The 13485-nt window shown below is 42.1% G+C and overlaps 1 protein-coding gene across 3 annotated transcripts in view; it reads left to right on the top strand.

Annotated features, from left to right (window-relative positions):
* Window positions 1-11590, top strand: part of LOC120728366 (transformation/transcription domain-associated protein) — an 80478-nt gene extending 68888 nt beyond the window's left edge. For all 3 annotated transcript variants that reach the window (XM_040023201.1, XM_040023198.1, XM_040023199.1), the window contains 6 exons: window positions 2504-2729; window positions 3019-3236; window positions 4080-4264; window positions 5745-5948; window positions 8084-8278; window positions 10445-11590. In XM_040023201.1, the coding sequence (XP_039879135.1) occupies window positions 2504-2729; window positions 3019-3236; window positions 4080-4264; window positions 5745-5948; window positions 8084-8278; window positions 10445-10729 (1313 nt within the window). In that variant the 3' untranslated portion in view covers window positions 10730-11590. The remainder of the gene's footprint in view (window positions 1-2503; window positions 2730-3018; window positions 3237-4079; window positions 4265-5744; window positions 5949-8083; window positions 8279-10444) is intronic.
* Window positions 11591-13485: the final 1895 nt, after the last annotated feature.

Below are 13485 nucleotides of genomic sequence, written 5' to 3'. Positions count from 1 at the left end.
ATGAGTTACTGTTTTAGCACTGGATCTTTTCCAGAGACCTTTGTTAGAAAAGGTTTTTTGTTTTGTTTTTTAATATATTTAAAACAAAAACAGACACATTTCCTGGATTTTGAATTTTTTGCCTCTTGGTTAGACTTAAAGAGTTAAATCTAAGTGTTATAATTAAATTGAACAGTTTGGCTTAGCACCTGTGTAACTTTATATAGTCTTTAGTGAGAAGTCTTAAGTGTAAACATACTGCATGTTGGTGACCTCTGAAACCTTTAAAACTTTAGCTCACCAGTCTGCCATAAGAAAGCAGAATTTACTCGCTACAGAAAAGTCAACCAGGCACAAGCCAGGGCCAGGACAGTACATGAAGAAATGATGGTTCTGTATAGAAAGGTGGCCCACCTCCAGCTCCACAATCTATAACCTGGCTTCAGCAGTGTAGACCATCTGGCACAGCCAGGTAAGGCAGAATAGCAGCACTGACTTCTACACACAGGTCAGAGAACAGCCTGGCTAATTTCCACACTGCACTCTTTTTCTCAGCATCCTATTCCCCACCAAGCAGGGGTCAAATATAAGTTCAGGGGGACTGAAAATAATTCCCTTATCCACTCACTTTCAGTATTGCACCCGGTACAGAGCAAACGTTATTTCTCAGCAACAGACTCTACTTACATTGTAGGCACACATCTGAGGAGCAGGATTTAAATACAAAAGGAGGGAATATATCCACTCTTAAAATTGGTGTAATCACAGTTTGTACAACTTGTATCTTGTTTGCCTTTTAATGACGGCCTGCAAATGACACTAAATATTTCCGATTTGGATCTTAGTCAAAATGAGTAATGCGTCAATTTTTTATCGATAGTCTCTGTTCGTATAGTCTCTGTTCACACATTGAGTCCTAAACATAATGCAGATGACTACCACATTGAAGCAGTTAAATTTTATAATGAAAGGTGAGATGTTAATCTCTGATTCTATCAGGAAAAGTATTAGATGGCTCATGTATGATAACATGTTAAACGCTAAGCTTTTTCATTCATTTTTTTTAAATGAATTGTGACGGTTCTCCAGTTTTAAACAGAGGGAATGTTTTATATTTGATGAAGATGGAATGAAATTACTGTATTTCCTCATGGCTTTGAAACAGTGGCGCGTTGCCTCACCTTTTCTATTTGTAAGCATTATACACTTTTATGGTGCTGAATTGTTGTCGGGCTGCAATTTTCACAGGACTGTTTCAATTTTACCTCTCCTATCAAGGCAGGTGAATTGCAGGCGGACAGATAGCGAAATAGGGCCACTCCGAAAAGAACATTGGCTGTTTTAAAGGGCTTATTTAAAGTATTAGGAGGTCTCACTCTGGGAGAGATTGAACGGGTTTGAAATGGCAAGGCCTTGCAGTTTCATGGATTCATTATAACAGGCGGCACAACAGGGTGTACTGAAATAGGAGAGGTAGTCGAGTGCACATCTGTGTGTGTGTGTGTGTGTGTATGTGTGTGTTCGTGTTTCAGAATTGTCCTAGGGGCTTTACTCTAAAATGGAAAACCTGCTTGGCTCACTTCCCCTCCTTCCGTTGTTATTGCTGCAGCTCATCTCAATATGTTATGTGCAATATGAGTTGTGACTTGAAACAGGAATTTAATACTTCAAGACTCTCATTTTTATGGCACTAATTTAATCAGCTCCTGGCCTCCGACAGGGAGCTTTAAGTCAATAGAGCAAACAGTTCTCCTTGTGCTGCCATGAATAACTTATCTGTGACGTTCCCTTAAGCAAGGCACTGCTGGAGTGGAGTGGGCAACAGTGCAACATAATATTTAAAAAGGCCGTTTCCCAGATGTAAATGTGTGTTACCGCTGCCTTGCCGTAGGCCATAAGAGTAAAACAAGGTGTTTTTAGTTACTGGATTAGAACAACACCGAGATCTTACTGCAATTAATCTTAATATGTGGTTTCAAAGAGACCTTGCAAACACTGAAATGTCATTTGATGTATAAGCTTTGAAATATATTTTCTTTTTTTATTCTTAGTTATGTTTTACGTTGCTTTGAGTAGGAACGTCCTCAGAGCGCAGATTGGTCTCTAGTTTCTAGCTTTAGCGAACTTTTAAAAATGATTTTACATTTTTTGTATATAGGTGGTTAAAGGTCACACACACGGAAACTGCTCAGTTTTACAGTCTTGTCCTGCTGGTGATGTAAAGCAGGTCCACTGGAACACTTAGGGGATTAATGTCTTGCCGAAGGGGGAATTTGAGGGTAGTTCATTTAGGAGGAACAACTGTAACATACTCCTTTTTCCCCATGCACACATGCAGATTATATCGGACCACTTTCAGAGGTTGCATGTGGTTTTATACAGTTATACAGTTAACATCAAACTGTCAAAGGACCTGTTGTTTAAAAGCTGCTTTCACTACAAGTCAAGGTTTTTTTCTGTTTTTTTGTTTGTTTTTGTTTTTTTATGAATGGGTAAAGGAAATAACTATTCTCCATCCTTACAGACTTTGACTTCAGTGTGCCAGGCTCCATGAAGCTTCACAATCTCATCTCCAAGCTAAAGAAGTGGATCAAGATTTTGGAGGCGAAAACCAAACAGCTGCCCAAGTTCTTCCTCATTGAGGAGAAGTGTCGCTTCCTCAGCAATTTCTCTGCACAGACAGCTGAAGTTGAGATTCCGGGCGAATTCCTAATGCCCAAACCCACACACTACTACATCAAGATTGCAAGGTACATCATTATTCTACAGGAGTGCAGCGGGGCTAATAAGCACATGTGGAATTTGCTGTAGTCATGGTTGGTACTTAGTAAATTATTTAAGTGGCTAACGATTGTCAGATTGACCTGTTTTTACTGGAGCTTCCCCCCTGGGGATTTTATCCTGATCTTAAAGCCTTTCATTTTAAATTCTGGCTTCCACATGTACTCCAGTGCCATTCTTGTATCGCAGTTGTTCCTACCCTTCCTCTCTCCCACACTGTTTAATGCTCTGATTCTGTTCCTCTGAAACGCTGTACAGATTCATGCCCAGAGTGGAAATTGTTCAGAAACACAATACCGCGGCACGCCGTCTCTACATCCGCGGCCACAATGGAAAGATCTACCCCTACCTGGTGATGAATGATGCCTGCTTGACTGAGTCACGTCGAGAGGAAAGAGTCCTGCAGCTTCTCCGGCTCCTAAACCCTTGTCTTGAGAAGAGAAAGGAGACCACCAAGAGGCACCTCTTCTTTACTGGTATGACTAAAATGAGGCATGGGCGCATTTTAGGAATAGAAAAGGGGATGATTTTGTTTAGAGATTTGCTGATTGTGAAATTGTGGCTCGATACTGATGTTTAAAATAGTATTTTGGCTGGTAACTAATCCCAATAATTTTTCCTGTTAGTTGTTATTTTCCTCCTTAGTGCCAGGAAAACAAAGACATCTTCAATATTAAAATAAGTGGCCTTCATATGAAAACAGAGATGTAAAAACATGTAATCTTATGTCTTGTCAGTATATCATTATCAGTCAACATGGCCAATATTGGAAAATACTGCTTTTTAACCAATTTCTTTGAGTATCTTTATGTGAGGAGATTACATAAGAGGTTTGCCTCTCTGCAGATGTTTGTTTTACACATTTATTTGCTCATTGGTGTCTTTAAGGGGAAATCTGCACACAACATTAAACAGCCCATACCAACCCAGTTCCTTCCAACATGAATGGCTGGTATTGATTTGATTTGAGGTGTCACTGCATGTAAATGTTTGGACTGCTTCTACTGTGTGACCTGTGCACAGCCTTTTACCTTCTTTGACCCTGCTTGGTGTTGACTGAAGGCACGCCTTCAGTGTTGTTTTTCCCAAACTCCAGAGTATTTTAGCTGCAGGTTTATGGTTTCCAATGGTAACTCGGAGTTTATCTAGCAAGCGGAGACAAATATTTACAGTTTCTGCGTCACTCATGTGGCTGTGTTCCCATCACTGCCTCCCACTTATTTTTCTCTCTTGTGCTTCTTTCTATTTTACTTCCTTCCTCTGCTCTCCTTTGCCTGTTTTCCACCTTTTTTTCCTTCATCCTTCTTCCATCTCTTCAGTGCCCCGAGTGGTGGCAGTGTCGCCTCAGATGCGGCTAGTTGAGGACAATCCTTCATCTCTGTCACTGGTAGAAATCTACAAGCAGCGCTGTGCCAAGAAGGGCATCGAACATGACAACCCTATCTCCCGGTACTACGATCGCCTGGCCACTGTGCAGGCTAGAGGCACACAAGCTAGCCACCAGGTAACTGTGTTGTGGTACTGTTCTGCATTAACATGCATCCAGAGTGTCTGATTTGAAATTTCACATCACACTTGAGCTAAACTTAACTTTTAATCATCTAAGGGGAAAATTGTTTTCAGCTCTGTGGGTATTTTTAAATAATTGATATTAAATGATTAATGTAGCATAAGAAATGCACTAATTTCTCAGCCTGAAAAGAAACCCTCAAACCCCAAGTTAATTTGAAAATCTGCAATTGTTGAGATTTCAGTTTTCCCTGGATGGGGAGGATTTTCTCTAAAAAGTGATGAAATAAAGTGAAAAGAACAAATTGATTTTGCAAGCTGTTATGTCATCTAATTGCAAAAATATTAGATTGTTGGCTCTTGGGTTCAGCCTGACTCTCTCCTACACCTGCTGAGCTTAGGCAGATCTATAGGGGAGCATGCCTATAACGTTGAAGATAAAGGTGGGGTTAGGCTGCATGCTGACCCTTGTGTTATCTAGGGAGAACTGAATTCATGTCTGATGCACTGAGAGAGCATGGATCCCCCCTACACGCTTAGCTGAGGCTAAAGTAATCAATAGATCTGTCTTCAAGTAAAGCAATTTTAATCAACCTATTATAGGGGTTCAAATGGGGAACTGAAGAGGGCAGCTAATATTACGTGAAGGTCTCACAATGGAGCCGGTTGTTTCTGTGAGTAATTTAAGGCATGCAGCATTCATGAAATGCCATATCACATAATGCTAGCCTATGGCCTTCCCTCAAAACCACTGTGACTTTATGAAATAGCTGCCAAATACACATTGAGAAGGCTTTACAGTTTTAAGCCAAGACCTGAAGCAATGATAAAGTAATCACCACAGACCGACTGCAACAGTATGGTTTGTGATCCTGATTGAGCTGTGCACAAGTTGAGCCACTCACTGGCCATCCCCTCTCAGCTAAGGGAGGAAAAATGATGACAGGTTAGCCGAGCAAGCTAGCCTCCGTTTGGGTTGTTAGCTGCAGCCATGATTAGTGAAGTGTTGCTTCTTCACTTTGGGAAATCTTTTGCTCTTCAGGATGCAAGCATTGCCACTTAACACTAACACTAACAGTATTAGTACTGTGAGCTCGTGTAGAACTGAAATGTTGGAAACAAAGTGCTAGTGTCCCAGTGGTGTGCTCAAAACCTTTGAAAGTTGAGTTTAGTGCCCAATTGCCAACAGAGTTCTTGAGATTTGAGAAGTGGTTTTCGAATGACATCCCACACTATGTCACTCTGTTAAATGAGGGAGGGGGTTCCTAACATGGGCAGCCTCTCCTAACATGGCCATCGCTGAGCTTGCTGATGGGGTCACATAGGAGACGTTCCCATAGTCAGATAACGCTATTAAAGAGAACCCACTAAAACCTCTGGTGCAATTCATAATGATGGCAAAAGACAATTGATGTATCAAATAAAGAAGACCCTGCCCAACTAACCTCCAATCCTTGTTCATGGTATACTTCCAGGTCCTGAGGGACATTCTCAAAGAGGTGCAGGGCAACATGGTTCCCCGCAGCATGCTGAAGGAGTGGGCTCTCCACACGTTCCCCAACGCCACTGATTACTGGACGTTCCGAAAGATGTTCACCATCCAGCTGGCCCTCATTGGTCTGGCAGAGTTCATGCTCCACCTCAACAGACTCAACCCTGAGATGCTGCAGATAGCACAGGTGGGAAATGCACGCAATGCACGCAAACACACACAAACAGCAATGTGTTGGACTTCCTATGAAGGAGAAAGTGAAATCAGTTTGACAGGGCAAATTCAATAGATATACACACTCTTAGATGCATTAATAGATCTCCATTACCCTCTCCATATCAGGCTGTATGAATTACCATTCTCCCCCATGACATTCACGCTAGGCCTATCAGTCAGCCAGCCGCTGTCAATGCAAAGGATGTTTTGACAGAGCGTTATATTCAGTCCCACTGCTCAGCTATCAAAGACGTTTCAATTTGAAGAGGCCATGTTTGTGTGCGCTTCCACACATCTGTCTGCTGCTCAGGGTCTGCAGGCGGCTTTCTCAAAGTCATTATTAAAGATGATTGTGTCAGTCGGCCACCCCTCCCCTCTGATCCTAATCGGCCTTTGCTGACAGGCGTTCCTCCGGGCAGCTAAGCACTAGTATTAAGCCCCCTTTCTGCCTGTTCCACTCCACAGATCCCATTAGACACAGGCGGATTTTAGTGCGAAGAGTGTATGCACATATAAACACACACACAAACTGAGAGTGTGTGTGCAAGGACGGGACATCACAACCCGCGGCAGTGCCTCATTTTGACTAAATAAAGACCGTATTTTACTTAAGGTTGACTCATATAGAGCTCAATTAGGAATCAGCACCAAGCATACTGCTAAACAATGTTTATAGGTCCTTAATTCAGTTATAAGCCCAAATTTAACTACACATCAACAACAAGTACAAACACCACAGGCAGTGTGGCATCTTCACTGACACTGAATATAAATTGGAGGGCGTGGTGCTTAATAAATTCGCTATTTGTCAGTCAGATCACTTGTATCATCACCCTGGAACAGCTCCACCAGTCACAATGACACATGACATCAACAGCTCAATAAATGAACAGGGGCTTCTCAAGGAAATTATATTATTTTCTGGATGGTGCAGAGCAGCACAGTGGGCGTGTGCCATTATTGAGCTCGTACAGTGACGATAGAAATGGACGTCAATGGCAGCATTTTTATCCAACATCTTCGTTTAAACGACAGAACAATGTAAAAATGGGCCAGTCTTAATGACATTTGAGGCATTATTTCATCGTTATAGTTTGCAGGCAAAGGTTGTATCCAGATATCAACAATAACCCTCCTCCTTTTCTTAACATGCATCTTCATTTTGCACCAGAATATCACAAATCATCCAGTATGATACTTTACACCATTGTGGAAAAAAAGGGTCAGTAAAAGCATCCCATCATGCCTTGAGAATTAGTTGAATTTCCTTATAGTGTTAAGTGTCTTCACTCTTTGGCATTTGTTGTGGAATTTGTCCACTGAGGTTTCTCACCGTCAAGCCCGCAGCCCCGAGTCACTTCACGTTGCACAGTAATGTTGCATCATTCCTTTCACACCGGCCTCTAAATGAAGCCATCGCTGACCACTAGTCTGGTGCTTTAGCATTCTGAGCGCTGCCTTCACAGCCAACAGTCTGCAGGCTTATCTGTGCCTTCTGGGAGTTGCTGGTGTCTCAGCCCACTGCCTCTAGGCCCTCTGCTGGGGCTTGGAGGAGCAAATGAAATGTAGGTGAGGGGGGGGGGGGTGTTAAGGAGAAAGAGGGAGGGAGGGAAGAGGCCAGACAGAGGAGGAGGAGAGCAAGCACGAGCTGGAATGAAATGCTCTGCTATAAAGCTGTCAGAGCTACTCACTTTTTCATATAAGGGAGCTTATCTTTCCTGGAATGGTCGCTTGTGTAGCGGCCTTCTCGCACATAAATGCAGGCTTAAAAGATGAAACTCGGCCGTATATATTTAAGTCAGCAGAGAGCAAAGGGGGAGGGGAACAGGGGGCAGTGGAGGTGAGTTAAGGATTATAGATGCTGTGCTGCGGATAGTTTGACATGTTACTGTTTCTGGGACATGAAGATCAATAATTGCAGCCATTTTGTTGGCATGAGCTTGTTTTGTAGCTCTCCCAGCTTTACTGAAGACGAGGAGTTGTTTTCTTGGTGCTCATGTGGTTAAAGGAATGTGGACTACACTGCAGAAAATTATATTTCCTGATTATTTTCTGGTTTTTTTGCCATTGTATAAAAGTTATGTTTATTTCCTCCTCTGATTTCAGGACACAGGAAAGCTCAACGTTTCTTACTTCCGCTTCGACATCAATGACGCCACAGGTGACCTGGATGCTAATCGCCCCGTTCCATTCCGCTTGACGCCAAACATCTCTGAGTTCCTGACCACCATCGGCGTCTCTGGCCCACTCACCGCCTCGATGATCGCTGTGGCTCGGTGCTTTGCACAGCCAAACTTTAAGGTGCCACGTCTGCTTTCTTTTTTCTTTTTAAATACATTACATAGTGTATCAGAACGGCTTTTTAAAGTAATGGGTAATAGACATAGAAGCTTGCAGTGAACTTGAAATTAAATGGCTGAATATGAAGTTTACAAAACTCTAGTGCTCATTGTTTCCCCCTCCAGGCGCACGGCATGCATCCATACGATAATCATACTTTTGCAAGCATGTCTGGAGTCACTGCAGCCGCTGCTGCTGTTACGCTGCCTGCCAACGACATGAAACTCATGAATCCGCTCTTTCTGTGTGTTTTGATTGTTACAGGTGAACAGCCATAAAATCACAGCACTTTGAAATCCTGTACTTTAACAAGTAATACATGGATTGATTACAGCCTCTGATTGGAGGTTTAACTTTAGTGGATGGGTGGGAGGGACACTTTTGAATCTCTTTCACTTTTTATGATGCATATCCAAACCAGGTTGTTTTTTTTCCATGGAGCTGGAAGTGACCGTACTTGGACAAACAAATAAAATGCTAAATTATGAGCTGAAAACGGTTCAGTGCAGTTGCTTTTTGGATGGTCTGTACCTCAGAGCTTGGAATAATATTTGTGAGATCCAGTTCAGTGATTCAGCACAGGTGAGGTCTATCACATTGCTTCTGGCTACAACCTCGGCCTGTTTATTAGTGCCGCCATGCCCCTAATTTTATGCCTTAAACAGTTCTTATGAGGGTGAAAAATGATCTCCAGAGGCTAACATGTTAACTTCATCCCTGAAGGTGTTTGTTTTAAAATGCAAGCCTGAGGAGATTTACTCACTTCTGCAGCAAACCTCAAGTGGTCATTTGAGGAACTGCACTTTTTGTCGCTTCAATGTTGGCCTTAGTTTGTTAATAAGATGATAACACAGAAGATGACACAGAGGATTGGCTTCTACTGACCGTCGCACAAAAGACCACAGCTTAACTGTAAACCTCTCTCATTGTGTTAGTTTTAGGCTCGTGAAAATTAAGGAGCACATCACCGTTAAAACATTCAGTAACACGAGCTTGTCAAAAATGTTGAGTTTACGTTTAAATCTCAGATATATTTGAAGAATTACATTTGTTTAATTTATATAACTTATTCACATGAGTCTTGGAAGCTTTTAGAAGAAGTGGGGTCAGTCGGCTGCCATTGCTGTTGCTCGCGGTGACTCGAGCGTTGCGGTTTGTTGTCAAATTTAAGCTCCTGCGGCGCTCTCCGGATATTGCCTGGCACTTAAACTTGGTGAACTTCCTCTGGGTTTAGGTCTGAGGCTTAACTAAAAACAAAGCAATGAAAAACAGTAGCAGCCAATGGGTTGTGTAATATATGTAAAGCAGGGCAGTAATGACAGGCCTGCAGTGTCTGTGTATGGGTCAAGCTCATACTTAAAGTCTGACTGATGTTCCAGACACAGAAGCACTTAAGATGCAAATAAACAGAACACTTGACTATGTGAACTAGTTGGGACCGAATGGCAGAGACCAGTGCTGCTTGTGGCCAGAGCAGAGAGGTATTACCACAGAGCACAGGAAAACACAAACACTTAACAATCATCCACTCAGATATAGTGAAGCCTTAAACTATTTAAACAGTCTAGTGCCGTCTGAAACCGAATAAACACTTTAGGTGAGGGCAGGGAACGGCGCGTACGTAGTCAGGCGATGATTGCCAGGTCTTGGTTTTGATGGTTATGCGTTTCAGATCTGTGTCACCGTAATGAGCTGTTAACATCTCAGAGATTTCCCTGCAGATGACTGCCATGCCCTAAATTGGAGTTAACAGCTTTGTTTTATATGTATGTTTGAAATTAGCAGGGACTTTAAATAAACTGAGGTTTTTGTCACGTTTCACTGCTCTCATTTCCACGGCAGACTGTTTGAACACACTGCCCAGGAGACTGGCATATAATCATATATTTGAGAGCTTCATATAAACTCTATGACTGTAGTTTGCAGTATAAAAACTTCAGTTTTTACATCATTTGTTGCATTGCAGTATAAAAAGGGAAAGTCTGTTTGCATCCTGATGTGGTCAATCCTTAGTAATCAAATGTTTTAACATCAGGATGTTGATGTTTTAAATTCTAGACCTCGTATATTTCTTAAAAAATGAATCTGTTTCCTGAAAGTGACCTCCTGATTTCCTTTCTCTCATAGGTGGATGGAATCTTGAAGGCCGTCCTTCGTGATGAGATCATCGCGTGGCACAAAAAGACCCAGGAGGACACGTCCATTCCCCTGTCCCCAGCCGGGCAGCCAGAGAACATGGACTCCCAGCAGTTGGTCTCGCTGGTCCAGAAGGCCGTCACGGCCATCATGACTCGCCTCCATAACCTGGCTCAGTTCGAGGGAGGCGAGAGTAAGGTCAACACTCTGGTGGCTGCAGCAAACAGCCTCGACAATCTGTGTCGCATGGATCCAGCCTGGCACCCCTGGCTCTGAGAAATCGGAGGCGAGGGAGGAGAAAAGGCACAGCGGAGTTCACGGGATGAAGGGGAAACACTTTTTTTTTTAGTTTGATTAAAACAGACAAGGGTCGTTACATCTGTGTTGCTCTTTGGAAAGTGAATTCACATTGAGACAAAAGCCCTGGTTGTCAGAGCTTGCCTGTGTTCTCAACAATTACTATTTTATTTTTATTTTAAAAGAAGAAAAAACACACAAGCCTCCTTCATTGTATATTTATTTTTGTATCAGAATGACAGGGATCCTGCATAATGTCAGCGGCCCTTCTCTTTACTGTGACAAAGTGGTATTACAAGGATTTGTTTAGGTACCCACTCTTTTACTCTTGTGGAAGTTTCTAATTAAAACACTTTGTTTGTTGTTTGCGATGTGTTTTACACGCATCAAGATCTTGGAACGCTTCCACTTTGATTTGTTTTCTTCTCAGATGGTCATGTGTCCTCCCAAACCTGTAGCTTCTTTGCTATACCTTCTAAATGAGGAGTATTGTTGCCCTGTGAATAACAGATGTTGCTCTTTGATTTTTATTTCATCCACTGCTTGAACTGTATTAAGATGTCAGAGGATTCCTGTGTAAAAAGCTTCTGTTCTCCACATTTTTTTTTTTTTTTTTTTTTTTTTGGGATTCAGCTGGCGTTGTAATAAGCTATATGACCACTGTAATGCAAATATGTAATTCCCAAGCTGCCTGTGAATGCTATTCGCACCGCCGACCCCACCCCTTTATTTTTGTTTTTATTTTTTTAGAGGTACTGTACCGTTTCCAACAGAAGAATTCTCTCTTGCCTTGTAAATAAGCATTTTATTGTAATAAAATGCTCATTTTTTAATAGAGAAGCTGTGTTGGCTCCTTTTGCTTGTAATCTCCTGTAGTTTTCTTTACACTGTAAAGAAACCAATGAATCTCAAAAATGAGTTTTAACTGTGTTCACAATTACCATAAAGCAGAACTAACAATTAGTCTTCTCCCCATTTTTTTTAAACGAGTTGTAAAACAGCAATAAGAGCCAGTAATGTGCCTCTGTGCCTCACATCTATTGCATCACTGTCACAGCCATAATCACCCTGAAGGACGCACTCTTGGATATTATTGCTGTAATAACTCTTGCTGTGAAATGACTCCAGACGAACCGTTCTCTGATGTTTAAAGTCTATTGCCGTCATCCTCGCCGTTCACAGTTAGCAGACTTTTATGGGGAGGCATTTCTTCCCAGCAGTGTTGAATCAGAGCGTGCCTTCTGTCTCGTGGAGGTACAGTAACCTTGTGGTCATTCCCCTTCGCTTTGGTTAGAAAGTCCTGCAGAGGTGTGGCGAGGCGTCCCACCGCCGGTGCTTGATTAATGCGTGCCAGCAGATCTCCGAGTGGGCTGGCCTCGCTTGACTTATACACACTGTCAGCCGGCCCGCCTGCACTCATAAACAAAGGTTATATCTCTGTTTGCCTCTATAGAAACAGTCTCTGCCTATCAACGTGTTTACACACTCCCTCCAAAGGTTTCTGATCCACACAAGAAAAAGAAAAGAGCGTTTGGTCTGCGAGTCGCAGCAGCTGCTAGTTTCCAAGATTCACCGTGAACATCCTTCTTTGTAGCTGTCATTTCAGTAAGCGTCTTGGATAAGAGGCTGCAGTGTTTTGGTAGGTGCTTGCTTTTGTACATACAGAAAGCATCTGTGATCGTTTATACAAATGTTGGATTTTTTTCCCTCCCCCTGTTGGATTTCTCTTGGCTTTAGCACATTCTTGGAAATGTTTTCAAGACGAGCTGAAATGAAGCTTGTCTTGTTTCCTCGCATTGTGAGTCACATGTTTGAAGTCATGTAGCTCTGCAACTACCCAACCCTAACCATGCTTAAACCCCCAAACCCTCAAATGTGACTAAGTTTTTGTTAAGCTAACAACATGATAGAGGACGTGTTTAAAGAAGAATTCATTTCTCCTTTTCAAACAATAACTGTAACATGTTTGATGCTCCTGAATTTCCAGACATTACAAAACCCGGCTTTGCCATGCTGTAATTAGCATCCTTGCATAATTAGTTTTGCAGGGGAAAAATGCAAACTGGAGTAATTCCTTTGGATAAGATGAAGGGGGGCGTATCATCTGGTAAGTATGGATATATGTACCAAGTGTTATAAGCATTTTATTCAATAGTTGCTGAGCCAGTATCAGTATAGATCACATGGAACCATGAATGTCTAACTGAGCTGGTATGTCACAATCATCTAAGTACACAGGATTTGTCCTTTGGGTATCATGAATCTGAAATATTTTAGGTAATTCCATAGGACATCTTAGTCAGGCCTAAATAGTTGTTGTTAATGTTGTTAATCTTCATTTAACCACATCCCAAAGGTGCTCTATCGAGATCTGGTGACTACAAAGGCTATTTGCACAGCAGAGTAAACAAAAAAAACTGTGTAAGCTGATATGAGCTGTGTGACATCGTGCATCATCTTGCTATATACAGCCATCAGAAGATGGCTACACTCTGATTATAAAAGGATGGACATGGTCAGCAACAATACTGTATGTAGGTCGTGGCTCAGTTGATATTGTGGAGCCCAAATTGCTCCCTCTGCCAAAAAGATCCCCCAGGCAGGATGGATCCATACTTTCAATCAAAATCAAAACAATCAGAACGGGCAACATTTTCAAATCTTGTATTGTCCCATTTTGGTTGGCCTATAAAAAATGTAGCCTAACTTTCCTGTTGTTAGCTGACAGGAGGGGC

The sequence above is a fragment of the Simochromis diagramma genome, unplaced genomic scaffold, assembly GCF_900408965.1.
Source record: "Simochromis diagramma unplaced genomic scaffold, fSimDia1.1 OVJJ01000208.1, whole genome shotgun sequence".
Lineage (NCBI taxonomy): Eukaryota > Metazoa > Chordata > Actinopteri > Cichliformes > Cichlidae > Simochromis > Simochromis diagramma.
Note: the sequence above shows the minus strand (reverse complement) of the source record. Positions and strands in the feature narration are given on the sequence as shown.